This window comes from Chiloscyllium plagiosum, chromosome 30 (genome assembly GCF_004010195.1).
Source record: "Chiloscyllium plagiosum isolate BGI_BamShark_2017 chromosome 30, ASM401019v2, whole genome shotgun sequence".
NCBI classification, from domain to species: Eukaryota; Metazoa; Chordata; class Chondrichthyes; order Orectolobiformes; family Hemiscylliidae; genus Chiloscyllium; species Chiloscyllium plagiosum.
The window spans coordinates 19,925,398-19,952,722 of record NC_057739.1 but is presented as its reverse complement, the minus strand read 5'-3'; the positions used below and the strand labels follow the sequence as shown (position 1 = coordinate 19,952,722).

At 38.7% G+C, this 27,325-nt stretch overlaps 1 protein-coding gene and 1 long non-coding RNA gene across 4 annotated transcripts; both read right to left on the bottom strand.

Moving 5' to 3' along the window:
* Positions 1 to 1,015: 1,015 nt before the first annotated feature.
* Positions 1,016 to 22,464, bottom strand: slc31a2 (solute carrier family 31 member 2). Of its 3 annotated transcripts, none has more exons than XM_043720001.1 (4): positions 22,260 to 22,464; positions 12,856 to 12,922; positions 10,557 to 10,737; positions 1,016 to 2,169 (listed from the first exon to the last, which is right to left on the bottom strand). In XM_043720001.1, the coding sequence occupies exons 1-4, from the start codon at positions 22,266 to 22,268 to the stop codon at positions 2,049 to 2,051; spliced, it is 378 nt and encodes a 125-aa protein (XP_043575936.1). In that variant the 5' UTR covers positions 22,269 to 22,464; the 3' UTR covers positions 1,016 to 2,048. The 3 variants fall into 3 exon arrangements, with proteins under 3 accessions (XP_043575936.1, XP_043575934.1, XP_043575935.1); XM_043719999.1 differs by lacking the exon at positions 1,016 to 2,169 and adding an exon at positions 3,674 to 4,529; XM_043720000.1 differs by lacking the exon at positions 1,016 to 2,169 and adding an exon at positions 4,400 to 4,733.
* LOC122564783 lies at positions 18,023 to 22,252 on the bottom strand. Its single transcript, XR_006315999.1, has 2 exons — positions 19,332 to 22,252; positions 18,023 to 18,479 (listed from the first exon to the last, which is right to left on the bottom strand). It is a non-coding gene; the product is annotated as an uncharacterized LOC122564783 (long non-coding RNA).
* Positions 22,465 to 27,325: the final 4,861 nt, after the last annotated feature.

The following is a 27,325-nucleotide window of genomic DNA, read 5'->3' as shown; positions in this document are numbered from 1 at the left end:
ACTCGCCCACATATACAACACTCTCACAGGCACTCATAACCCAAACCCCCATACACATATCCACAGGCATGCACACACAAGTTTGTGGGGTGAATTTGTACTTGCAGAATTACATTTTTTATTGCTCAAAAACTGTATGAATCCATGTAAGATTCTGTAAATCCGTTTTTCAGATTAGAAGCAGTCTGACCATTGTGGCACAGACAGTCTCACATGGGCACCTCGGACCTTAAATGCATTATCTGGGCCGGCATGACACCAATTGTTAAAGTTCACTTGAGAATGTAACTTTAATAAAGTTCTGCGATTTTCATATAAAAGAACTGAGACCAACATGTTCATTTGAAAAGGTGAGAGACTTAACAAACAATCCAGGTCTTTTTCAATACATAATTTCAGTTACATCACATTGTAAGCTCGTGCTATAAAGTCTGTGTCCTATGATGTGATACTCCACAACCACCTGATGAGGGAGTAGCGCTCTGAGAGCTAATGCTTCCAAATAAACCTGTTGGACTATAACCTGATGTTGTTTGATTTTTAACTTCATTCAGTAGAAAGTTCACGGTATCTGTTGGAAAGATGTTATGAAACTTGAAGGGTTCAGAAAAGATTTACAAGGATGCTGCCAGGGTTAGAGGATTTGAGCTATTAGGAGAAGCTGAACAGGCTGGGGCTATTTTCCCTGGAGCATCGGAGGTTGAGGTTCACAAAATTATGAAGGGCATGGATAGGATAAATTAACAAAATCTTTTCCCTGGGGTGGGAGCAGTCCAGAACTAGAGGGCATAGGTTTAGGGTGAGATGGGAAAGATATAAAAGAGACCTAAGGGGCAACTTAAGGTGGTATGTGTGTGGAATGAGCTGCCAGAAGAAGTGGTGGACGCTGGTACAATTGCAACATTTCAAAAGGCATTTGGATAGGTATATGAATAGGAAGGGTTTGGAGGGATATGGGCCGGGTGCTGGCAGGTGGGACGAGATTGGGTTGGGATATCTGGCCGGCATAGATGGGTTGGACCAAGGGTCTGTTTCCATGCTGTACATCTCTATGACTCTAATTCATCAATAGTGTTATAGCCAATTCGAATTAACGAAACGCGTATTATACCAGAAAACCTGTACAATATTTTGCCCTGCTTCTGGCCTATTAGCATGTGTAGGTAGCCACCATAACAGTCATCTTTGCACTTGGGCCAATTATTCCATATGTAACCATTTGAGTACTCGACTGCCTGTAGTTCTGAACCTTTATTCTACATAAAAAGGTAGCTGCATGACGGTTCTTTGGTAAAATAGTTGTATTTGTTTAAGATAGCAATATTCCACTTAATTTGACATTCATGATTTCATGGCACAGTGGATAAAATACATACAATACAATTGCGCAAACTGCGACCCAAGTAGTTCTGCCCAATGTTTTGTCCTTGATCTAGGTACACTGGTTAAATAAAGATTAATCACGAGCAAAACACATTTGCAGAATGGAGCCAATTTTTAATTGCTGGCTTCAGAAAAAGCACTAAGGCACTGGGTTTCGTTTTTAAAAAGGACTCTGATGTGTTTACTGATAATTTATATTAAGGTTGATGCATTTAAACTTGACCTTGAAAAGCCAAATACATTTATATGTAGTTTTTCTGTTAATGACTATGGCAGTTGAAGCCCTACTTGATCAAGCCTAGTTTCCACCACACTTGCATAGGAACAAATGGTTCATCGTTACATCTTTCAAAATATAGATTTTTTTGGCAAGACTGTTAGCAAAAGGATTTGTGCTGCTTCCACTTACCTTTTTAAACATTGAATTCATGCATTTTTAAATCATACCACTTCCTTTCTTCTAATGCAACATTTCTTTTCAATACAATGTCACAAAACAATTAAAAAGTACATTATCCATGAAAAAATGTTGGTCTTTTTCCATTGCTATTTACAATTAGTGTAAATTATCTCACCACAATGAAAACAATGCAGCATTTTCCTAAATTTTTTCTTTCAAATGAAAACACACATTGTACTGAAAATATTCCTGCTTGACACATGTGCTATGACACATCTCTAAAGCAGGTGGGACCTGAAGCCATGTCTTCTAGCCCAGAAGCAGGGATACTACCATTGCTCCAGAAGAGCCCTTTGGTTGTGCAGTCGCGGGTTAAAGAACATAGCCTAAAAATTAAAAACGACATTTTTGAAGTGAAGTTGGTAAACACCTCCACACATGTACACAATGTTAGAAACATGAAAGTCTTGTCCACAGATGTAATGTTAAATTTTATTAATTTTGCTCTGTGATTTTTTTTTGTTTTAGTTGCTCATTAACTAAAAGTATTTAAGGCATATGAAACAAAGGAATCTTACGAAGTTTGTCAAATGTTCAACCATGTTCTCACTGATGGACAAATTACAAAATGAGCTAATCCTGTTATGTCTAGAAACCTTAGTCAGGAATTCTAATGCTTAAAAGTGTTAAAATTATGCATATATTTGGGCAACTTTATCATTCTAAGTGCAACAAGAGTTTGAAGTCATAGCTTAATGTATTGTAAACTTTGCGTAAAATCAAAATTTACAATTGAGAATTGTTTACATCTTTTAAGATGTGGTGAAAGCGAAATGTGTCATATGCTTCTCACAATTTGGTACTATCCTAACTCTAGTTAAGAATGTTCTAGGATAACAGCAAATGGAAGATTAAGCAGACTGCAATAATCGAGTAGGTTAAACTATTAGAGAAGATTAATTCTGCAGAAACACTGGAAATATTTTAGAATTACCCACGGACTTAAATCTCTAGCTCGTTTGGAATTCACCCTGATTCTCCCTGGCAACACGGTTATCCCATTAAGAGATTAACAAGTGAAATTAGAGGGCGAGGAAAGAATGGCTGAGTTAATATATTTTGAAGAACAGGTTCTTCATGTTCAGCTGATTTTTCAGATGCAGAATTTAAAAGAACGATATTCATTTTTGATTCTGAATGTAATATTTTAACAATGTGGACATCACTGGTGTTTAGGCTTTAATCATTGCTCATCTGTTTGCTAAATTACAATGCTTGTAACTACAAGACCATTTAATATCATTTATGTTTGAGAACTCAAATGATTACTCAACACATTCAGGAATTTTTGATTTGGTTTAGCTATAGTTAAATTCCAGCATGAGCTTTATTTTATTATGAACCTTAATAAAATAACCCTTGTGTTTAAAAGTACAATATATGCAATTCCAGGTCTGTGAATTCTTGTTGCTTACCTGTCTGTGTTGATATATAGGTCTTAGGGATGTGTCACCAGGTACAATGAATTTAGGAGAAGAAGAGTTTGCAATGGAAAGATGTATTTTGTCCTTATCTACACACAGGCAAACAAATAAACCACTTCACGGGAGAGGCAATAGCATAATGCCATTATCACTGTGCTGTTGATCCAGAGAGCCAGGTAATATTCTGGGGACCTATGTTTTAATCATCTATGGTGAAATCATTGAATACTTAAGAGTGTAGAAGCAGTCCATTCAGTCCATACTGACCTTCCAAACAGCATCCCACCCAGAACCATTTCCCTATCCTATCCCTGTAAACCCTGCATTTCCCAAGGTTAATCCACCTAAACTGAACAGCTTTGGACTGTGGGAGGAAACCCACAGGGGAACATGCAAACTCCACACAGACAGTGACCAGAGGGTGGAATTGAACCCAGGTCCCTGGCACAATGAGGCAGAAATGCTAATCACTGAGCTACCACACTGCACCATGCATGGAATGTGACTTCAATAATTTTTTAAAACTCTGGAATTAAGACTCTCCTTATACCCTTAAATCTATTGTCAACTGTCAGAAAAACTCATCTGGACACATTGACGCGTGTCTTTTATAGAGGGATAACCTGGTGTGGCTCAGACAGTGACACCCTCACTCCACGAATGAATTTAAAAAATCTGTAGCTGCAATGATCTAAAACCATGAACAAATGTGTGGAACTGTACTGAAGCTCAAATATTTCCACATACATTAATAATCTTTAGGAAAGAAACTTTGTGTTCAATCTGTTTCAAGTAGCTTTGATCAAATTGATGGTGCTTCACTGACTTTTTCAGTCATTATTATTTTATAATACAAATGTCGTTTCAGGTCATTTGGTCGAGATATTCACAGTTTTCTACCACTTTTGACCAAATTTATAATTAGCAGCACATTTTAACAGCAAGTTATAAAAAGTCAATATTTTTGATTGGTGCAAGTTAAATTTTTTTTGATGTTTGGTTTAATAAAGTGTATTTGTATTCAGTATAGCATCTGTATTAACACCTTTTTGGACAGTCACCCAATGCATTAAATAGAAAACAGTATTAAAAATTGCAGAAAGATGTAAGTATGCAGAACAATCATCCCTGGAAGGCTTTTATATGGCTTCTGTGTAAAATTGTGGTATGAAGAAGACAAGTTTTTTCTGAAGGCTATTAAAGATGAAGATCCAGTCCATTTGTTTCTCACAGGTCTTCTCCGCAATGTGGCAGTTTCTGTTCTGAAACAAGAGTTGCAGAAGTACACCATTGCTAATTAACAAGTCTTGATCAGTGGGTATGCCACAAAATACCCAATTCCAGCTCCAGCGATTACACTTAGGAAGACCCATACATTGTAGGACATGGCACAAAGCATCAAAAAGTAGCTGAGGACAACCTGGATAATGTGCAAAACAGACTGGAGTACATGAACCCATATCCACCTGCAATATTCAATAACAATTAAGGTAGAGTTATGTTAATATTTTTGCATTTTTTTAAAGGCACTACTAGTAATAAGCTCTTTCCACTTCTCATGCTGTATTGCATTTAAATACTACTTGGCACCAATTTTCTAGGCTACGTCTGTTCATTGATTTGAATCTTCTTGCTTCCTAATTGCATATAAACATGAAAGTGGCAAGAGTTCAGTCTGATGTGGCTAGGATTGTGCATCTGACTTAAATATCCTTCTGTTTCAAATATTGATGATCAAAACGTGAAATCAAATTTTTTTCAGGCAATTATACACAATAGTCATGAAAAGTTTATGCATTAGAAATAGCCAATTGATTTCACCAGGGTTTTGTGATGGTAAAATGATACAGTACCATGGATTGAGGAGAATTACCTGCGACAGTTGGATAGGAAACAAAACAACTGTGTTGCCATTCCCACTTAATCAGCATGGCCTCACGACAGAGATTCAAGCCACAATCCATCAGAATCACCAGTTGACAACATTCAGGGTTTGAAACATACATTTTGACAACAGATACTATCAGAGACACAATGATGCTAATCAGACCTACCTGAATATTGAATAACAAGCAATTCAGAATTGTAGAGAGGAGTTCTTCTACTAAAGAAATTCTAAAATCATTATTACATTCGCCATTTCACTTTCTACAACTGGGGGGACCTTTCGTTTGTGTAGCATATCTACTGGCTGTTTGAGCGCAGAAGGCAATGTTTCGGGGACTGGCCCCATTCTTGTTAAATGTTGATTCATCACACGCTGTACCAAGGCACACGTCAGTGGGGATGCTGAAAGGATGTTTCCCCTAGTGAAAGAGACTAGAACACAGTTTATAAATAGGTCTCTCATTTAAGCAGGAAATGAAAAGCAATGTTTTCTCTGATTGTTGAGAGATTTTGGAACTCCAATAGTGGTGGAGTTTAGGTGATTCAATATTATTAAACTACAGGTAAATAGATTTGACTAACATTGGTATTAGTGACTAGATTAGAGTGGTGCTGGAAAAGCATAGCCAGTCAGGCAGCATCCGAGGAGCAGGAAAATTGATGTTTTGAGCAAAAGCCCTTCAGTCCTGATGAAGGGCTTTTGCCTGAAACATTGATTTTCCTGCTCCTCGGATGCTGCCTGACCGGCTGTGTTTTTCCAGCACTACTCTGATTTCCAGCATCTGCAATCCTCACTTTTGCCATTGGTATTAGTGAGTATCAGGAGTAAGCCAGAAGATGAAAGTGAGATCACAATTAGATTAGCCATGATCATCTTGAATGGAAGAGTAGGCTCAAGGGAGGGAAAGGGTAGATTTGTAAGTTTTTATCCAGTGGGAATCATGCCAAGTTCCTTGTTTTCCTGTCAGGGTTCATTCCTCTGATCTCTGTCAAGTGATAGCTGCTGGTCATGCATCTGTGTGGACAATTGTTGAATGCACATTAAGCTCAGTTATGATGTGCGCGTTGTTAAATAACCAACGGATCCTTGCCATCTGAAATATAGGGGCATTGACAACCATAAGGGAAGTGAGGAATGAAGCAAAAACAATTTCAGCCCATGAGAGCTCATTTTTCCAGCATTGTTACTCTTGTACCTTATGATGCATGAAAAGTAATATCTTGATCGAGGCACCGAAGGATGCCAAACATCTACAGAATCTCATTATACTGAGGACCAATGCTTTGAGGAGATGAGTAACAGAAAATCATGATGTGGGTGAAAAACTGTTGCATAAACATAACCTGAATGAACATACTGAAACCTAAAGTTAAAGGTCTTATTATACAAGTTGTGGAAAGCCACTTTACTTAACAGCAAAATGCCCAAACTTGTTATGCAGTTAGGGCATTCTTTAATTGTTTGATGTCATTTTTGGGTAGACCCAGAGACTTACTTCCAAAGTTTTTTCTATTTGCTTAATTTCATAATTGAATCACGTCTCCATTTAATTACTAAGTATGTTTCTCCTCTACTCTAAATCCCACATGCTGAGTTTAAACTGGTATGTGTGTTTTTATTTCTACTGAGCCAGGAAATAAATTGTTCCCTTTGTCTCTGATAAAGTTGAATTGTTCTTATGGTTGTTTTAACTTTAATAATATGACTATATATTGGTAAGTTGTGCTAGCTGTCCGACAAAGAAACTCAGATAAAATAGTGACGGATTTTTGTGAAACTTTATTGAAAATCACACTCTTTGCATTGCAAAATATTGACAATACAGTAGTTCCTGAGTTAGATCAGAAACATGCTTATGTTTTGAATCCAACCGTAGCTTCTGGTACTTTTAAATTTGAAAACCCAATGGAAAAGTCACTGTGCAAGACACTGACAATATTGAAAGAAAGAAAGGAGTTCAATCAAGTTGTGGAACTTGTGTAATGATGCAGGGTAGGCATAGGTAGAATCATAGAATTCCTCCAGTGCAAAACAGGCCATTTGACCCAGAAAGTCTCCACCAACCCTGTGAATAGCATCCCACCCAGACCCAGACTCTTGCCCTCTTGCCCTCATGGGCGGCACGGTGGCCCAGTGGTTAGCACTGCTGCCTCACAGCGCCAGAGTCCGGGGTTCAATTCCCGCCTCAGGCGATTGACTGTGTGGAGTTTGCACATTCTCCCCGTGTCTGCGTGGGTTTCCTCCGGGTGCTCTGGTTTCCTCCCACAGTCCAAAGATGTGCAGGTCAGGTGAATTGGCCGTACTAAATTTTCCATAGTGTTAGGTTAGAGGAACGGGTGGGTTGCGCTTCAGCGGGTGGGTGTGGACTTGTTGGGCCGAAGGGCCTGTTTCCACACTGTAATGTAATCTAAAAATATCTTTGTTAACCCTGCATTTCCCATGGCTACTGCACCTACCTTACACATCCCTGAAGGGCTTATGCCCGAAACGTCGATTCTCCTGTTCCTTGGATGCTGCCTGACCTGCTGCGCTTTTCCAGCAACACATTTTCAGCTCACCATGCAATTTAGCCTTGCTAATCCACCTACTCTGTAAATCCTTGGACTGTGGAAACCAGTACATCTAGCAGAAACCCATACAGACCTTGGGAGAATGTGGAACCTGATGATGTGAGACAACAGTACTAATCACCCACAAGAGGTGAAAGAATATTGCTTGTTTTCTTTTATATATTGGTGACCTTGGGTTATCAAGATATTGTCATCATTCAAGGATAGGTTTATTTTTCTCTCTTGCCCAACCATCCACATCTCTATAGATGTGACCTCATCAAAAAACATTTTTGAACACCTAGCTCACACTAAGTTCCAGTAACCCCCCAACCTATACCCCAGCCCGTTCACTATGTTCACTGACAGTCATTGGCTCCTGGTCCGACAACACCTCTACTTGATTTTTTTTGTCTTTTCTCCTTCCCTTGCTCTTTCCCACTCACTCAAGCATTTCGCTCTTTTAAATCATGCCTCTTACATGCTCAATTTTTATCCTTCTACTGATAATATTCATGTTGAGTTATCTCCGGTGTCCTAATTAATATTTATCCCTCAATCACTATATGAGATGATTTGGTGAATTCTATAATGCAGTTTGTGAGAAATTTGCTGTGCATAAATTGTTGCATGTCCTGTATTAAAATATCAACCATATTGCAGAAGGCAACATGTTTTTGCACATTCTGAGGTTATCAAATCCACTAATAATGCAAGTCTTCCTTTCTCATCCTAAACCCATCTGATTGTCATTTGCTGTCTCACAACAAGAACAACTTGTATTTATACAACACCTTTAAATGCAATGGAAATTTACTCAAGCACTAGTATATGAAGTTTTATAGTTATTAGAAAGGATGACCAGAAATATGAATAAGTAGCTGGGTTGTTGTGAGGATTTTTTTTAATAAAAGAAAAACCATGTTAGACAAAAGCGAAAAAAAGGTTAAGGAGGGACTGCCAGAGCTTTGGAACTCAACACTTTGGCTGCCAATGGGGGAATGTGTTTAAGGGGCCACAATCAAAGATATCATGTCATTTGACAGAGATGGAGGAAGTTATTGCAATAGGAAGGATTTAGCTCAGAGGGAATTATAAACCAGGCAAGAGTTTTAAAATCACTGCATTAACCAGGAGTTGATGTAGTCAGAGAGGATAGAACGGCGAAGGAACCTTGTCACAGTTAGGATGTGCAGTGCAGAGTTTTGGACAGTGGAAAATTAAAAGCTGATACTAACTGCTTTGCAATAGTTGATTCCAGAGGCAAAACTGCCTTTTTAATGTGCTGTCTTAAAAAAAAAATTTGAGAATAATTTCTAATAGTCCTGAGAGACACCTTAGCATGTTGACTATTTGACAGGTGCTACATAAATACAATTGTAAGATGGAAATATAGGTTCTTAATTAACCTGCCCTGACATGATTTGCCAAGGCTCCAGGGCAGATGGAGCTTGAAACATTTCTACAGTGCATTTGATTTATTCTAAATGGATTTTAGTAAGGCTTTTAACAAAGTCCCATAACGCAAACCAATCAGAAAACTTCATGGTATCCCTCAAAAAAGCCACCAGCTGGAACCAAAGTTGATTCAGTAGCAGGAAGGAAAAGGTAATGGTCAATGAGTCTTTTGTAGTTAGAAGGCTATTTCCAATTGAGTTCCACAGGGCCCTTCACTAAGATGCTTGATTCTATGATCTGTGTCAGTGATGTAGATTTAAATGGGGTTGGGCACCCAATTAAGTTTGCAGATGACATAAAAATTATTTGTACAGGGTGAGAAATATGAGTTCAGGAAGAAATCAAATGAATGGTCTAGTGGAGAAATGGGTGGCAAATGGAATTCAATCTACAAACTGAGGTGTAATGCATTTAGGGAAGGGTAAATCTGTCTAGGGCTATGCAATGATGCACTGACAAGTGCTGAGTAACAGACACCTTGAAGTGCATAACCACAGTTTCCTGAAGGTATCAGGACAGATATTTAAGGTGGTTAAGAAGACCTATTTGATGCTTTCCTTTACTATCTAACCCATAGAATATAAGAGCATACAGCTTATCCTCAAACAGAGTAAAACACTTGCTTTGCCACAGCAAGCTGATTGTTCGGTTCAGGTAACTAAATTAGAAGAATCATCTCTTCACTGGAGCGGGTACAAAGATTTTCAAGAATGTTGCTAGAAATGGAAAATGTCATCTTGAAGGCAAGATTGGATAGTCTAGGGCTCATTTATTTGTAACAGAATAAACTGAAGGAAGATTTAACTGACATTTTTAAAATGGAGCTGCTTGATTCCAGTGTATTAAAAGGAACTATTTCAGTTAGCAAAGAGCTCAATGATAAGGGGAAGAGATTTAGAATAGTTGGCAGAAGGATTAGATGGGATTAGAAAGGATAATTTTTCAGATCAAGGGTAAGGAGAGTTTTTAATAGAACAAGAAGCTCTCATCATGTATTAAAACTACTTCGGTTTTAGTACTTTCAATGCTCACCCAAGAGCTGAACAGCCTAAAAACTGAAAAGTGTGATTAGTGTGGAGAACTCTTTCAGCCAACTTGAGTACGATGGGCCAAATGGCCTCCTGGGGTGCCAATTTTCTGCGATTCTATACAGAAGTATTGAACTTGTTGGGTGTCATATTGTTCCTAGCATTTCTGAGTTTAATTTTGTTCATGTATTTACCATGTGAAGAATGATTTCTCAACAAAGAGTCTGTCATTACAATTAAACCGAGAGAAGAACATGAATCACCTCACAAGATAAAAGGTAGAAATTACCATGGGTGTCAGCTTGCATCTAAAATGCCAACAGAACTAATAATAATAAAGAAATAGATCAAAGAATAACCAATCACCTTTTACAGGAGGTTTTCTGAGAGTTTGGATTTATAGGTAGCGTCTCTGCTGTTTCATCTTGAGGGTTAGGTGGTGATGCCATCAGATCCAATATTTTCTTGTCCAGTTTCACTGTTTCCACTTTTAGCATTTCATATAAGACTGTCATAAGCAGAACAATCACCACTGTCAGCACCATTCCTTCAAGTAAAAGGAAAGGTTTAGTCAATGACACAATGAATTTTCGGTGCCAAGTTCAAAACAAGACACAAAGGAATTACTGAGCTAAAAGCAGAATTGTGATTACTGTATACAATTGGGTCTAATTAAGAGAAACACTCCAATTAAGACTTAAAAATAAATTTTCATAGTACAGGCAGTCGCTGACTTGGGAATATCCAACTGACAAACAAGATCCCATACAGGCGAGAATTAATATTTATTTAAGATCTGACCTGCAAAAAGTCGCTTGTACTTAAGAATAGCTATTTTGCGCTATATTGTGTTCTGAACTGCATATGAATCAACTTACAAATGTACTCAAGAATGGAATCCATTAGTAACTCAGTAGATAGGTTAGTGATTGATATGCAGCCAAAAACCTTTAGAGGTCCCTATTCCATCGATGTTGACTTGTTCTACATCAGCTAATTGCTCTACCATTGACTGTTTGCTTTCAGCTACCAAAGCCCGAGACTGCACTTTTTTCTCTCTAACTAGCATCCTCCTTTAAGTCAAAGTTATTTGAAATAAAAACCTGTTGGACTAAAACCAGGTGTCATGTGATTTTTGACTTTGTTCACCCCAGTCCAACACTGGCACCTCCACATCATACCCTCCTTTGAGACACTCCTTCAAACCCAAATCTTTGACAAGTTTTTAGTCTTTAGTTTTATCTCTGCCATATGGTGCTCAATGTTAAATGTTGTTTGACCTTTTCAAGAAGCATCTTGGAGTATCTTCTACATTGAAGATGCTATGTAAATGCAAGTGCGTTGACTTGAAACATTCTCTTAGTTTTATGGCTATCCCAATTGGATATGTTTGCAGCTGGGGTGTGGTGAGTTATAACTAGCCACCTAATTGAATTAACACAGAATTTGTTTGAATTACTAACACGTTATGAAGTTAATTCAGTACTGCATGATAAAGCAAACATACTTGATAATAATGAATTACCTGCATGTCATTAAATGAAGTTGCTATTTCTATTAAGTCAGCTGCAAGTTATGAAATTACACTTTTTGTCTCTCTTTTCCACAATTAGTGAATTTAATGTCACCATATTGCCTTCGTTTCTTCTCTTCAATTCTATTACATTTCTGGCTTTCTCAGGAAAATAGTGCAAATAGTGTAACCTTCTCAAATCTGTCCATTTACAAATATAACCAGACCACAAAAATCAAAGCAGGAGTCACACTGGAAATGACTGTACAGAAATGAGTATGGTTAAGAACAACATTGATGTTGCATAGAAAATTTTAAGCATCTAGCATATCCAATGGTAAAATTTCAATTACTAAAATTAGTTTTCTTAATGCCTTTTCCCTCTGTGCACAAATTGCAATGCCTATACCATGCATAAATAACTTGGTGCTTCGAGGTGAAAGCAGACACTTTCTCGTCCGCCAATTGTTTAACTTTATTTAGCCATTGAAAATACAAGTCTTTTTCCCTATGGTTTATGGGCCAGACAATTAGTATCAGGGTGGAATTGATGTTGAATGGAATATCCCACAAGGCATAAGATAATATTGTAACTACAGAACAATATTTGCAAATGATGAAGTGCCACTGACTTCTCAGAAGAGAAAATAAAGGAGTGGGGTGTGCCAGGTGTTAACCATGGCTCAATAGTACACTCCCTTCTGAGTCAGAATGTTGTTGGCTCAAGTCCCAGGACAGAGAACAAAATATGCTTTCCAGTAAGAGGGAGTAACACACTATTGGGCACAAAACCCTTAAAATAAGGTCCTGTCTCCCTCCCATTTAGACATAAATCATTCCATGACACTATTTTTGAAAGATCATCTGGTCATTATCAGATTACTATTTCTGGAGTTTAGCTATGTGTAGATTGGCTATCATGTTTTCTACATTATATCAGTGCTTACATTTGAAAAGGATTTCATTGACTCTGAAGCACTTTGGGACACTCAAGTCATGAAGGCTGCAATAATATGCACTATGTTTCTTTAATGAAGCATATAATACCAATGCAAATCCATAAAATGTACAATAAAAAACTTGCAGAACATGGAGGTAAAACAAATAGTTTATGTTCAAATACTGCCTTTTTGCAATGAGTAAATTCAGTACCTGCTACAGAGTGAATATTCCAGAAGTCAAATAATAGTACCACCTGATCAGATGCGAAGAAATACATCTGCAATGCATAAGAAAAGGTGAAACTCAATTTGTAAAACTAAAAGTAAATTTTATGTGATGTGTATATTTTCACAGACATCACATCAGAGGGCCCAAATTTGCACTAACTAAAATGTGAAAGACAGTTCTGAATGAAGTCTGTACAGAACTAATTCCATGCTATGCACCAGGCTTTCAAACTACTAATGTCAGAGAGATGGAGAGACATGGCTGTTTGTGCGATATTTGTTTCCCTGATATACTCCTACACCTGACCAATTCTCTTGAAATGGTATTCAACATGACTGGTGCTCACCTTCCCAGCATACCATTGGGCTTTTTTTGTGCTGTGGGAATGGTGTACCTTTGTGCCAGAAGGCCTGGGTTTCAAGTCCCACATGCATTGGAGGCATGTAATAATATTACTGAACAAGTTAATTAGAAACTGTCTACCGTAGAGCTGAAGGAACATATGTGCTATTTGTTCTTCAAATAGCTAGGTGCCTATTCAATGCCTGTAAGCATATGCATCTGTGTGATTATTTCCTCTAATGGGATTTGTATATTATGGAAAGAGCAAACTAATTCAAGGCAAAAATAGCTAAAACAAAAAAAATTAGCCAGAAAACAAAATATACTTGGTAAGATGGCAACTAAATTTAAAGGCATTGACCAAATTTCATTTCTTTCAAAGTCTTTGGCATAGTACCTTTGATTGTTTAAGCCCACACTCCTTCCCATACGCTGGGCAAAGCCAAATGACCAATGAATGTGTCAAATCAGTTGCAAAATGACCATGCTTTTGCATGGTTAGCTTGAATTAGCCATCCCAGAACTTTCTCTAACATCTTCAAGCTCTGGTGAAAGGTCATGGATTGAAAATATTAATACTATTTCTTTCTCTGATCTATCTAGTTTGCTGAATATTTACAGCAGTTACTTTAGGCTTCCAACACCAACAATATTTTTTTCTGGAAATAAGTTGGTATTTGGCAGTCTTCAAGATTAAAATTTTAACAATGAAATTAAACTTGAATTTATTTAATAACATCACAAAAAAAATAATGTTTCTAAAACAATTGCAGCTTGTTGCACCTTTAATACAATAAAATGTCCCATGGCACTTCATGGCAACATTACACATCAATAATGACAGCGCTGGAAGGAGAAACTGAAGCAGATGAGCAAAACATAAGCCAAGGTAGCATCTTATTGGGAGGAAAGTGAGCAAGAAAAGTATGGAGATTTATGGAAGGAATTCCAGACTTTTGGCTTGGATATGCGAAAGTGAGGACTGCAGATGCTGGAGATTAGAGTCGAGAGTGTGGGCTGGAAAAGCAGGTCCGGCAGCATCCGAGGAGCAGGATAGTCAACGTTTCGGCAAAAGCCCTTCAGGAATGAGGATGATAAAATAGTTACAGAGTAAGTGATTGTGTTGGGGTATTGGCACCGGGTGATAAATCCAGAGATCTAACTTTCACGATAGCGGATGGTGAAATTTGAATTTAAAGTCTAATGAACCATTGTCAATTGCCATATCATCTTCCAGGAAAGGAAATCTGCCATCCTTTCTTGGACAGGCCTATGTGTGACTCCTGGCCCACGGCGGTGGGTTTGACACTTAACTGTCCTCTGAAATGGCCTAGAAAGTCACTCAGTCTCAAAAATAGGAAGGAAACCTGGCACCAACCCCAATGCTGAAAACAATTGCTTCCTAACTTCTGCCAAAATTACAAGTTCTCTCTGAGGAGTCAAGAAACACCCTGATATTGTATGCAGTATGACTGCATCCCAGACAACACTACTGCCATCGCTGAGTATGTCCTGACCACTGCAGCAGAGGTGGTGGGCATAGTAGTCTATAGGAGGGAATTTCCCCAGAACTGCTCAACATTGACTCAGTACCATGATGAAGTGCCCGGATAGCACATCAAATATGATAAAGGAAACCTGCTGTTTACCACATGCCACTATCCCACACTTGCATCCTACCCCTACCACCAAGCTGATCAGTACTGCTCCATTTTGTACAATAATTGAAGAAAGAACTGTAGCTAGCAAAGGTGTACAGTGTACCCTTGATGGGAACATCCATGTCCATCACCAAGAGTGGCACAGCAGCACCAATATTGGCTGAACTGGTCAAATCTAACAAAAAAAAGCTGCAGGTGCTGAAGGAACCGACCAAAGGGAAAAGCATCTTGACCTCATCCTAACTGATTAGCTTACTACAGATGTCGACAGTGTCAGTAATCACCACCTTGTGGAGATGGAGTCTCACCTTCACATTTGACAATATCCTCCATTATACTCTGTGGCATAATCGCCACACTAAATCTAATAAATTCCATAAGATCTAGCAGTCCAAGACTGAGCATCCATAAAGTGCTGTGGGTATCAGCTGGAGCAGAATTACACTCTACTACAATCTGCAATCTCATGGCCTGGTCCATTCCCTTCTCTACCACTACCATCAAGCTAAAGGATCATCCCTGGCCCAGAATATGGGGGAGGGCATGCCAGGCATACAGTCAAGTATAGGTAATGACGAGGTGTCAACCTCCTAAAGCTATAAAACACCACTATAGGCACATCAAATAACAAAAGCTGCAGGTTAGATCATGATAGATGGGGCCCAGCAATACTACAACTACTAGATCTAATCTAAGATCTGCAGCATTGCTATGTCGAGTTTCTTTTTATCTCCCCAGCACCCATGCCATGTGTATGCAGGCGTAGGTCACAGTGACGAAACAGAGTGCAGAAACTTTATTTGTACTCCACCATCAGGAAGAGAAAACACCCGAGTGGCCAGTGATAAGCAGTAACCTTTTCTTCAAGGGCAATGCCTACGTGAATGAAAAAGTGAAGGGGAGGGCAGGGGTTAAATCAAAATAGAGTTGGCCAAGTCAAGTTATAAATGGTGGTGGATAATTAAACAGCTTACTGGAGAAAATGACTCCACAAATATCCCCATCCCCATCCCCAATGATGGCAGTGCCCAGCACATCAGTGTAAAAGGGAAGGCTAAAGCATTTGCAGTGACCTTCAGCCAGAATGGCCAAGTCGATGAGTCATCTCCACCTCCTCCAGTGCTCCCCAGCATCACTGATGCCAGTCTTCAGCCAATTTCATTCACCCCACATGATATCAAAAAAGTGGCTGAAAAAAAATCAATAAAGGATAGCAGACCTGAGTATATCCCAGAAATATAAGTAAAGATTTGGGCTCCAGAATTTGCTTTGTAATGAGTAAGGATTTGCCTATATGTTTACAACACTGGTTTCTACCTAACAATGAGGAAAATTGCCCAAGCATGTCCTGTGTACACAAAGCGAGACAAATCCTGTTCATCCAATTACCACATCAGTCCACTCTTAATCCTCACTAAAGTGATGAAAGGACTCATTAACAGTGTCATCAAGCAGCACTTGCTTGATATTAACCTACACCCTGACACTCAGTTGGGGCTCTGCCATGGCCAGTCAGCTCTTGACCTCATAACTTTGCATCAAATATGGGCAAAGAGATGTACTCCAAAGGGTAGGTGAGAGTAACTACCCTAAACATCAGTCCCACATTTTATGGAGAATGGCTTCAAGGAGCCTGAGCACATGAGATCCAATGGTAATGAGTGGGAAATGCTCCACTGTTTGGGGTTATCCCTAGGACAAAGGGACATAGTCATGGTTGTTAAGAGCTGCCTTATGATGATAATTTAGTGGAGACTTAGTTTAAAGTAGCTTGTAGGGCATCAACCAGCAGTGACTGTTTTCCCAATAGTGTCTATTGATATAGGGTGTGTTCATTTTACTTGTAAATAATTGCACCAATGAAGCAAAATTACTGTTTACTTGTCAAGATGTTTCTTGTTAAACCTGACTTGATGGTTATCCTCATCAACACTAGATCATTTCATACTTCAACTAACCCACACACAAAGGCTCGACCAGCAATGAGGATGATTGAAATCAGATGCTCAAGAAACCAGAGGATTAGGGGAGTGGAGATATCTCAGAGGTTTTGGGGGGGCTAGAGCAGATTAGAAGTGGAAAGGGTCAAGACCATGGAGCTATTTGAAATAAATAATGAAAATATACAAACCGAGTAACAGATTAACCGGGACTCAGGAGTGGAGTTAGATTATGTTATGGCAATAGAAATAGGTGGTGTTAAGTGTTCCTGTGTATATTGGATGGGAAAGTCATCTATGCCACCAAGGTTATGAACTGCTTGGTTCAAACTCAGGTGCCAGGAAACAAGATGATTCAATGACTAGGGAGTAGAGTTTCTGTACTGAAACCAACACAACAACAGATTCAATCTTCTCAATACCTTGTTGCAAGAAATTTCAACTCAAGTGCTAGATTTCAGATAAGCAGCCTGATAATCATACATAGTGAAGGGTTAAAAATGATTGCAGTGAGCTAGAACTGAATGGCATCACCATTCGTGTGGAAACTGTGGTTTTTGAATTTTCCCACAAGAGGACACATCCTTTCCACATGCACCATCAAGAGCTTAGGATCTTGTATGTTTCTAAACAAGTCACCCCTTACTAGTCTAAACTCCAGTGAACACGAGTTTAGACTATCTAAACTTTCCTCAAAGGTCTATTTCAAGCATTAGCCTAATAAATGTTTCTGAACTGCTTCCCATCCACTTACATCTGTCTTTAAGTGTTCTTAAATTTGCGATGTAACAAATATGGAAATGAAAGGGAGGTTGGTGATTTGGCAATTGTGTGCAATGTAGTGGATCAATGTTTTTGTGAGGGCGAAGTATTGATAGTAGCTTTGAAGGAGACGATGACCCGTGCAGAAAGAGATTTATTAAGATTATCAGTTAGCATGAGAGTGACAGAAGGATGGCCATTTATCATAATGACGTAAAGACAGCCATAGCTCAGTACAGTGGAACTGACTTTGATAAAATGTGACCATTTAATACTTAATATTGTAACTTATAATAGAGGAACAAAGTAGCTTCCCCACAGATTTCTCTTGAGTTTGCTTTATTCATGTAACGTAGAAGTAAAAACAAATTGTTAGTCATAAGGACATTGTCACATCCCCAGAGAGAAAAAAAATCATAATTAGGAAGTATTAACCAAACATGTAAAATTCAACGTATCCAAAATTTAATAAAGTAACAGGAATAATTCTGCACTGTGAACTCATTATATTCAGATGTTGGATTGATTAGTCTATATATTTTAATTTTAGAGAGGTATTGCATATTTACTCAATTAAATGAGATGCTTTCCATGCAGAAAGTATTATACCGAATTACTATATGTCAACTGGCAGCCTAGCACAGTGATAATGCCACAGAAACAACCATTCCAACAGTTCATGTTCATAATCTTGATTCCTAAGGCTATAAATTTGAAATAAAGATTCCAAGGATAGTGAAAAACAACTTGAAGAATCTTTTTCCTGCCAATAAGGAGGTATTGAGTTGATCTTTGGCTGTCGTCATTAGTTGTCCTTTGATCATTGGATGATGTCTCCTTAAGTAACAGGTTTCTGCCACTGGCCTTTGTGTGACAATTGTCAACTCTCAGCTCTTTGATTCTGTAAGACAACACTACCACAAATCAAACAAGGCTTCCAAGTGTTTTTGTAGTAACTACACATATATGAACAAAAATTGGGAACAGGAATGGTCCACTTGGCTTCTCAATTCTGCTCTGCCATTCAAAAAGGTTATAAGATCAACATAGCTACACATTCTTGTATACCTGATCACTTTTCAACCACTTGCTTAACAAGAATCTATCCACCATTGCCTTGAAGGCATTCAAAGACCCTGCTCACACCACATTATTGAGAAAGAGAATTCTGAAGACTCATGACCCTGAGAGCTGGAGAAATGCAAGTTGTCTTATTTTTAAACAGTAAACATTAGAGGAAGAGATTCCTCTAAAGAGGAAATATATTTTACACATCTCCCTTATTAAGATCCCTTTGGATCTTATATTTCAATCAAGTCACCTTAAATTCCAATGCACATAAGCCTAACCTGTCCAAACCTTTCTTATAAAACAACCTATCCATTCTAGGTTTTAGTCTAATAAACATTCCCGATCTGCTTCCAACACACTTACATACTTAGTCCTTTGACTAAGGAGACCAATACTATGGCATACTATTCAAAATGTGATTCTCCTTATGCCCTTTATAACTGAATCATAACCTTGGTTCTTCTGTATTTAATATCCATTGTTAGCTTTCCTAATTACCTGCTGTACCTGTTCACTAACCTTTTGCAGTTCATGCATTAGCGCACCCAAATCCCTCTGTATCTCAGCATTGTGCACTCTTTCACCATTTACATAATGTGCTCTTCTTAATAGTATTCCTACCAAATTGGACAATTTCACATTCTCCCACAATAATCCAATTGCCAAACCTTTGCACACTCACTTATTCAATTGATATCTCCTTGTAGCCTCTTTATATCCCATTCAAAGTGTAATTTTCTCTATTTGTTGCATCTTCATGTCCTCCTCTGGAACTCTGGCAGGTTGAGAGTTAATAAATGGAACTTGGCAGGGGAAATACTTTGCAAAATTTCAGACAGTGTTCAGCATTGCAGCTGATATTCAAGTAGTTGCTTCGAGAAGGAACTACCATTTGGCCAAAGGTTATTCCATTGAATCTGAGGAGTAAACAGGATATATGCAGCAAGACACACCTACTCTCTCTCATTCCTTGCAGAAACAATAATGGGAGCCAGGAAGCAGGTCCTCTGCTCTTCATCTCAGTCATGGATAATACATCGTAAAGGAAGTGACAACAGTAAAATGGCATGATGTATTACTAACTTTAAACATTTTATTAAACTTTATCATGTAGAATACCAATTTGTACTGAATTTGTATCAAATATGAGAGCCATGAAATCTGTCAAAGCATTGGTTCCCAATTTCTTAGGAACTGTGAGTATGCTGAAGGTTCTTCAGTTTTTGGCTTTCTGCCCGACCTGTGCAGTTGAAATCCAATGGCCCATTGCCATGAATGCATGTTATTGCACTGATCATGCAATACCACTTTAGTTGCAATTCTGCTATAAATATTTCTAAATGTGGAAATCCACAACTTTCCAAATTATTTACACGTTTTGTATGACCCATTGATCAAAGCTATTGTCTTCACAGGCTACTGACACCCTTGCTTATTATTGACATCCTGAAGCAGCATTTCAGATATCTTAGGATGTTGTGAGTAATATTTGACCTCTATTCTATAATTTATTTATTGATTCCAAGTCGTAGGAAACCAAAGAACCAAGTGGCCCTTTATGTGACTAAGACACACCCCCTGCTGCTCCTTGGAATTTTTTCTGTGAGATCCTCTGTCCCTGCACTGTTCTTTGACCCTTTAAGATGATCTTTCATGAAATTCAGATCTACAGCCAAAGATGGGTCAAACTTGTGACGATACCGTTTTGGATAAATTATCATTCAGATAAATGAAGATTGTTACAAAGAGGAGTTTTAAGGCACAGGAAGTGCAAGGTCACTAGAATTGGCCAAATAGTCTTGGTTTTTGTAGTGATTGGAATGAGGTGGATCTTATTGTCTATGAGATCCTTGATTGGTGTTGTTAATCTGGGCTAATCAAGAAGCCCTGACTGACAGATATAAACATGGGATTCAGAGAGTCTCTTAGCTTCAGGACTGACTCTAAACCAGCTGGTCACAGCTGTGCACATGTAAATAGAGACTGACTTGTGTGACAACATACTAGCATCTGTGCCACTATTTCAGTTTTTCTCTGTTTACAGTAGTGGCTGCAATCATACCCATTCCACTGGGAGTTATATGTACTAGTATTGACCAGACCAAGACATTAATGTTAATAACGATTGACCACATGTCACTTTCCAAGCAACCCTCTCCAGTGATAAGAATTAGACAACAGGCCTTCAGAAATTGGGGCTGAAGTTCTTATAAACAAATTGGTATCAAGATTGAACAAACTCTCCTTCTTCCCCTAATATCTGTACCACTATATCAGTAAATCATTATTACCTGACCTTTTCTGGACAGAAGCTGAAACTGGAACTTGGGATATCACTAGTGGTGTCTGTCAGGGCATAACCCATTGTTAACCAGTCCCCTTGGAGCCAGTTCTTCAGGCTAAGAGCTTGCACTGAGTGTTGCAAACATGACAATCTCCAACAAGGCTGAAAGCAAACATTAGTGACAACCAGAGACCGTTCACTGGTTAATCACAAATGTTGCTCAAGTTTATTTTAAGGTTTTAAAAGCATGGTTGAAATGTCATGCTGGACGAATAGAATTTAACTTTGTTTATAGAAAGGATAAAACTGGTTCTGAATACTTTAAACAACCAATACCAGTCCCACACCCCTATCCCATGGAATCATAGAATGGCTACGGTTTGGAAGGTAACCATTCAGCCCGTTTCATCCATGCCAGCTCTCTGCTGAAGTAACTTAGTCAAGCCTACATTGCTCACCCCAGCCATCTGTCTCACCTCGTCTTTCTCTTCTTTTTATAGAGATCTACAGCACAGAGAAAAGGTCATTTAACACATTGCACCTGTGCTAGTAAAAAATAACTACCTCACTGAAATAACTCCACAGAGGACAGTATTCCCCTCCACTTTCTTTCAGGTGAATGCTTTGTGGCCATTGGTTCAAATCTCACTGACAGCTAGTGGAATTTAAGGTCAATTAAAAGGTTCAGGCTTTTTTGTAAAATGAAGCTATTCTCCGTAATGGTGACGTCAACAGCTGTCAGTGATAGTGAGTTTGATATTACACCCTTACAATAACACACTAGCTCTAGATTTCAAAACAAATCATTGTGAAGTCCAAGTTGTTACAAGTATCAAGCTTTTAAAGGGAGAAACTGTGAATTGTATTTCAAACCCGGTCTAAAAACAAAATGTTCTGGAGGATTGTTTCACATATTGAATCCCTCGAGAACTAAGTTGTAGCCTGTGTCGAATTGAATTCTGTTCCTATTCCCTTGGTGTAGTACTGCTGGAGAAAAGGTGGATGATCATTACAGTGTCAACAACGAAAGGCAATAATTCTGATCAACTTATCCGATAAATTCGCAACATTGTATCCCCAACAAAACATACAGTCCCAAAAATCTTGATTGCGTCTGTTCTGTCGAATTACCAAAAGTAGTTCTATAATCGCTAAGTCACACCGCTCCAAATAACAGAATTACTGCAGTCCCGTGTCAGTCACATTGGGTGCTTCTCATTTTTTTGTACTGTTGTTTGGCAAATTGGGTAAACATTTTAATTCTACATCCACCGACTTGAAGAAACCTGTCGTTTTCACATCTTCTGATTTGACTCTGATACTTACAGGCATCATGCTTGCTTTGGTGTCTTTTCAATGATTTTGCAGAAGAGGGTACTTTCTTGAAGTGTGCGGGAAATAAAGAACAAGCGGTGCTTTGCATACATGTCAGTTCCGAGTTGCATATTAAAACTTGCTCGTCCAGTCACCCTTTCTGCTAATTGGGCTGGGACTCGCGATCTGTCACATGAAACTGACTAACCATGTGAGACTCCCCCTCTGGATCAGCTCGGAACTGCAGGCTGGGAGTTGTAGTTCATCAAATCCAGAGGCGCATACTGTACGATTACGTTGCATGACACCACCAAAGCAAATTCCAATGTCTTACCTTTACCGAAGCACAGTTTCAAAGAAAACTGTGAAAGTTAGTGTAGCCGCATTAGCGAACAATTCACTACCCTGACAGAAATCGAATTCAAAGTTTCTAATAGCACCAACCCGTTTTGCAAAATGCAAAATTTGAGGAAGTTCAGAGGAAGGGTCACTCGACCCGAAATGTTAACTCTTGCTTTCTCTCCACAGATACTGCCAGACCTGCTGAGCTTTTCCAGCAATCGCTATTTTTGTTTCTGCAAAGTTTACGGTTAGGGGACGGTGAAATGTGGGTACCGATCAGCATCCTAGGCAAGATGAGGTGAAGAGTTAGTACACATAAAGACGGGTTGTGTTAGCCACTGTCATTTACCAATTTGATAAAGCCTCAACCCAATGATTAAGCCATTGTAAAATTGTTTCAGCCAGACTGTCAAAAGTCAAAACAATGGCAAGTCATGGGAAGGCATGGCTCTGTGATGATTGACATTTTGATCCATGGAAAATAGGTTCTGTGGGAGGGGGGGGGGGGGGGGGTGCAATGAGGTGACATCTACCCAAACATGTCCAACCAGAGTTGGCAATTATATCCTGTGGATTGTTTAACCATTGTCATTGGTAGGACTAGCAACTTCTTTAGAGATGTCAAGAGGAAGTTGGATGGAGGGGCACTGGTCTGCTATATCCAATTCAATGCCATGCGATTAATGTTTGGACTAAAACGGAGGACATTTTACAGATTTTTTTCCTTTTCCCAACCTCCAAAGGAAAAGGTGGAAACCAGAACATCTAGTTTCATTGTCTCCCCTGGCCCACTATGATCCCTTCCCTCAAGAAAAGGCTTAGACCTCAGATTCCCTGTTATTTATGTCATTTTTATTTAATACGGGACTTATGCAGATGCCAAGGTCAGCCATGTCATGTAGAATGATCTATCAACCATATGCCAATCAATTAGTTTGCATTGGATTGTACTGCCTGAGGGTGTAGTGGAGAGAGGTTGAATGGAGGTATTCAAAAGGTATGTAATTATATGTAAAGGAGAAATGTGCAGGGTTACCAGGAGAAGGCAGAGGGATGGCAGTAAGTGAGACATTCATTGGTGAGACAGACCAGGCACAGTGGATTGAGTGTTCTGTGATTCTGCAAACTGGTTCAGCCCTGCCATTCTCTCGAGATGTGTTATTTGATCAATTGAGCTGTGTACATGAATAATCCATTTAAAAGTGCTTTAATAACTCATTTTTAATTAGGTTGAGTGAATAGTTATGACCGGCTTTGAGCCATAAATTGATTTATCTCTGTTTATTCCTAATAATTATATTGATTCAACATGTGCTTGATCATATTTGCCGTCCTTGGAAGACAAGGGTTTAATTTAAGAGAGAAGTTATAGCATTACTCTGAGTCCAACCATCTACTTTTGATTTTGACCAAACTATAAATTAGTGCCAGATGTAAATATAATATGATGAATGTTGAGCAGACATTACTATAGAACAGCACTCCTCATCTCAAATATGAAAAGTCCCAAATGATGAAACTGAATGGACCTTGTGTAATCCCAAGGAAATACACAAGATTCTGGTTCTAACAGCACAAGATGGCATATGTCATCAGTTCAAGGCAACACAGGTGAACATCTTCAACAGATCATATGACCATTTGATCATTTATTACTACAGTGAAGTATTCTTTAATCCTGCATTATTATTATAGCCTTGACAATTCATTCTAAGACCAAAGTCAAGAGATAGCAGCCAATTATAGTAGAGGTTTAAGGCTGTTTAATTACTAGATTAACAGCTATGTTAAATTACTGAACATCAATGTGCTTGGCTTGTATTATTGTAGATTTTTTCATAAAGGTTTCCAGTGACAGTTTTACAGTTTATATTTTGTAAGGGTGTAGTGTCCTAGGCCCAAACAACTTCTGCTGCTTCATCAATGACATTCCTTTTATCATAAGGTCAGAAGTGCAAATATTCACTAACAATTGCACCATGTTCAGCAACATCCAGGACTCCTTAGATGCTGAGGCAGTCTCTGCCCAAATGTAGCAATATCTGGACAATATCCAGACTTGGACTTACAAGTGAGAATTATCGTTCATACCACACAAGTATCAGGCAATGATCATCTCTAAAAAGAGAGAATCTAACCATCATCTCTTGACATTTAATTACATAACCATCATTGAATTCCTACTATTAACATCCTGGGGGTTGCCATTGACCAGAAAATGAACTGGACTAGCCACATAAACACAGTGGCTACAAAAGCAGGTCAGAGATGAGGAATCCTGCAGTGATTAAATCATCCATGATTCCCCAAAGTCTTCTTCTCATCTACAAGGGACATGTCAGGAGTGTGATCAACTACTTCTCACTTGTTTGGACGAGAGCAGCTCCAACACCACTCATGAAGCTTGACATCATCCATAAGCATCCATTCTGATAGAATGGATGCTTATGGATGATGTCAAGCTTCATGATGCTTAGTAGTAGAATGATGCTTAGTAGTAGAATGTGTTCTATTTAGTCAACACACTGCAGAGATGCACCAAGTCTCCTGAGACAGCATCTTCCAAATGCAAGACCACTATCATCTAGACGAATATGGGCAACAATTACACCATGATCTGCAAGTTCTTCTCGAAGCCATTCACAATCCTGACCTTGAAATATATCACTGTTCATCCAATGTCACTATGTTAAAATGCTGGAACTCTCTCCCTAACATCATTATGGGTGTCCTTAAACCATATGAAATTCAACAGTTCAAGAAGGCAGCTTACCACCACCTTCTCAAGGACAACTATGGATGGCAAAGAATGCTGACCCAGCCAGTGAAGCCCACATTCCCTGAAAGAAAACTTGTTTTAAATCAGAAGAAATTTCATATCTTGTAAACAATTAGCAAAGTTAGTAAACAATTGTTCTGAAGGAAAGTCTTATCAGACTCAACATTAATCCTGTTTCTCTCTAGCATTTTCTGCTTTTATTTCAGATTTCTAGCATTCAGAAAAGATTTACAAGGATGTTGCCAGGGTTGGAGGATTTGAGCTATAGGGAGAGGCTGAACAGACTGGGGCTGTTTTCCCTGGAGCGTCGGAGGCTTATAGAGGTTTACAAAATTATGAGGGGCATGTATAGGGTAGATAGGCAAAGTCTTTTCCCTGGGGTCGGGGAGTCCAGAACTAGAGGGCATAGGTTTAGGGTGAGAGGGGAAAGATATAAAAGAGATCTACAGGGCAACCTTTTCACACAGAGGGTGGTACGTGTATGGAATGAGCTGCCAGAGGATGTGGTGGAGGCTGGTACAATTGCAACATTTAAGAGGCATTTGGATCGGTCTCTGAATAGGAAGGGATATGGGCCAGGTGCTGGCAGGTGGGACTAGATTGGGTTGGGATATCTGGTCGGCATGGACGGGTTGGACCAAAGGATGTGTTTCCATGCTGTACATCTCTATGACTCTATCTGCAGATTGTTTTTAGTGAAATTAATTAATTTGGAGGAAAGAAAATGAGTGTCCTATACATTTGTAATATATGCTGATGTGAATTGGCTGTAGCTTAGAATTTTAATACTTAATTTTCTTCAATATAAATCTGATATACAATCTGAAGTTCTTTTGCACATGCTCTTTTCCTGCACATTATCATGGCTACATCATTGTTCCATGAACTACAAGTTCTACTGCTCATTAAATTTATCTTTCCAAATTTTTTTTCAAATGACAGAGTTTGGCCATCAGGATTTATCTAAAGGACTAGGTGTTAACTTTATAAAAATGCAAGTTCTCCATAACAGAGTATTCATCCTGTGACTTCAAAACAGTTATCAAATTGAAAATCAAATTTTGCAAAGGTGATTGGTCTGGAAATTTGTGACAAGTTTATCAAACTTGGTACTTTATTTGGAATCTCAACTAATGCTTCCACAATGTATAGAAAAACAGCCTGAAATTTTGATAGCTTTTATTAAGCAGATCTTGGGGGAAAAAAGGAAGTGTAAAATGCATGACTGAACCTGCAATGCTACAAAAGCAAAATGGAGGCTCCTGGAAAAAGTTGACTAATGTCCATCTCACGTCAAATTGTCAAAAGTATTTTTCAAAAACAGATTGGTTTCTACTAATTTGAAGCTAGATATTTATAAACTTCTTGGAAAATGAACTTTTCCCACATCAACAGCAGTGAAGATAATTGTGTGAAATAAAAACAGGAAATGATGGGTGCACTGAGCAAGTTTTGCAGCACCTATGGAGAGAAACAGAGTTAAAGTCTCAGTTTTGTTTTATTTGTTTGTGGGATGTGGACATCACTGGTTAGGGCAGCATTTATTGGCCATCTTTTGTTCTCATTGAGTTGGTAATGGTGAGCCCCTTTTAAACCACTGCAATCCTTAGGGTGTAGCTACGTCTACGGACCCATTAGCAAGGGAGTTCCAGAATATTAACCCAGCAACAGTGAAAGAACATTGGTATAATTCTAAGTCAGGATGGTGTGTGACTTGGAGGGAAACTTGTAGCTGGTGGTGGATGTTCCATTGTGTCTGCTGCCCAATATTCCCACTAGGGTTGTGATATATTTTTAAACTCCATGTTGACTCCAGAATGCTGTGATGTGTCTAATTGAAAGATGACCTACTGATCCCTGAGCTCAAGCTGAGCTTCATTGTAATAGTAAGACTTTAAAGCCAGAGAGGACAGAGCTGGCATAGAATGGAAAATTAAAATGACTGACCAGAACCTTG

Excerpts from the sequence above, each read along its gene's own strand:
- slc31a2 (XM_043719999.1), bottom strand. Across the intron at positions 10,738-12,855 it reads GAATATTCACTCTGTAGCAG|GAATGGTGCTGACAGTGGTG; the intron begins GTACTGAATTTA and ends TTTTACTTGAAG. Across the intron at positions 4,530-10,556 it reads CAGAAAACCTCCTGTAAAAG|AACAGAAACTGCCACATTGC; the intron begins GTGATTGGTTAT and ends CTCTTGTTTCAG.